General features: G+C 41.8%; 1 protein-coding gene across 1 annotated transcript in view; it reads right to left on the bottom strand.

Moving 5' to 3' along the window:
• Positions 1 to 1,934, bottom strand: part of NAV2 (neuron navigator 2) — a 420,322-nt gene that overhangs the window by 72,569 nt on the left and 345,819 nt on the right. The window contains 1 exon segment of the mRNA XM_025200388.1: positions 1,871 to 1,934. This exon segment is cut by the window's right edge and continues 30 nt beyond it. Coding sequence (XP_025056173.1) covers positions 1,871 to 1,934 — 64 coding nt within the window.

The raw sequence follows: 1,934 nt of genomic DNA, 5'->3' as shown, positions 1-1,934 counted from the left end.
TCAGAAGCAGCGTGGAGGGTAGAAGGTGGGGAGGGTGGGGGGAACAGGCCAGTGGGGATCAGGACAGCCTGAGGCTGTGGGGGGCAGGCACAATGGGGAGTAAGTGGGAGGGGAACAGGTGGCAGGGCGCAAGCTGCCTGCCTCTCACTACCTGCTGCACTGCCTCCCTACTGCCTGCCCACTACCACCTGCCCTCCTATTGTCTAGCCCCACAGCTCCCTCTACTGCTGCCCTTTTATTGCCCCCACTACCTACCCCACTACCTGCCCTACCACATGTCCCTCGACTGCCTGTTTCCCACTGCCTGCCTTACTACCTGCCCCCTCACTGCTTGTCTGCCTACCGCCCCCATTTTCTGCCCCATTGCCATTCCCCTCAATGCCTCCCCACTGTCTAGTCCCTCTCTGCCTGCCCATTACTGCCCCCCTCATCACTGCCTACAGTAGTTGGGAGGGACACATTTAAGATGATCCTCCAATAATTAGATTCCATACATGGAGAATTATAATAAATTGATATATTTTCCATGTATAAAACTGAATTATTGGGGAGGACTGTCTTAAATTCAGGGCTGTCTTGTATTTGGGTAAATATGGTACAAGAGCCTATGCAACACACTAAGCTTAGTTCAGTGGTTGGGATTGGTTTCTCATGGCAGGCTGGAATGACTCAGCTTGCACTAAAGGAAGGCTGGTGCTAGAGCCCTCCCTCTGCCATTCAGTCATGGTACAACCTTGGCAGAGTGCCCTGCTGTCTTGGGCAGCACAACACGGTGCACATGTGGGCAAAGCACCACCACCACTGAAACCACTACTCTGTGGGCTGAATCCAATTGCTCCATTGATCAGCTCTGACTCATGGGCCATAAGGTGCTGGCCCCTGGCTTAGCCCATATTTATACATATATCTATATACATATACATATACACACATACACATATAGGCATAAATATGAAGAAAAATATATGCTATTTAAAATAATGTAAGAAAAATTTCAAGTTAAAATTGGTATCTGTAAAAGCCAGTAACTGAACCATCCTGCTATTACCATTAACTATAATCATGTCTCTCTAAAGATAATAACATTTAATAAGTAATAAAATATTTTTCTTATATAAAATATTTTGAAATCCATCTGTTCCAACATGCGTGACTAAGTCCTGATTTATGTATCAATTCTGGGCCTCTACAAATTGCTTTGCAATTGTTTTCAAGATGAAAGCAAGCAAGTCTCTTACAAGATAGAATTTCCAGACTATGGAAATTTTAAATTATTTTGTTTTAAGGGATGCAATAAAACGTAGCATAATTTACAGCCCCTGCTAAGCAACTTGAAATTTTCTTCCATTTAAAGGTGTATTTATTTTAATCAAAATTTCAAAATGAATGGATAGCAGACATTCCAGCTTAAAATTCCACTGGTTTGTCTGTGATTGTTTTGGATCAAACTTTGTCTGGTTTTATAATAAGCCATTTGAAAAGGAGATGCAATGGTAAAAAAAGATGAATGCATTTACTGGATAATACTTTGGGAGTTTAAAATAGAGGTAGTGTAAGAAAAGATTTTTCCAAATCTAGTAGTGTTTGAAGTTTTTAAATAGCTAAATAAGGTTATGCGATTACATCCTCAATATGAACAGGGCCATTTCAGGTGTACTCCTTTTGACCGTATCACAAAAAAATGGTACTCCAAGTCCTATCTTATTATTTACCAGGGAAATACTTCCTGAAGGAATGCCAGGTGGTGGCTTGATATATCCACAACTACATGAGGCATTTGAGACTGTGGAAAGAATGGAAAGCTCAACAACACATTATTTTTAGGGTAGACATCATATTGTTCTGGTTATCATAACAGAAAATTACTCACCAAGCTGGGAGAAGTTGAACCTAGTACCAGATGGTGACGTTATGCTTGAGCCAGATGAAAATGG

This window comes from Alligator sinensis, unplaced genomic scaffold, assembly GCF_000455745.1.
Source record: "Alligator sinensis unplaced genomic scaffold, ASM45574v1 scaffold442_1, whole genome shotgun sequence".
NCBI lineage: Eukaryota > Metazoa > Chordata > Crocodylia > Alligatoridae > Alligator > Alligator sinensis.
Note: the sequence above shows the minus strand (reverse complement) of the source record. Positions and strands in the feature narration are given on the sequence as shown.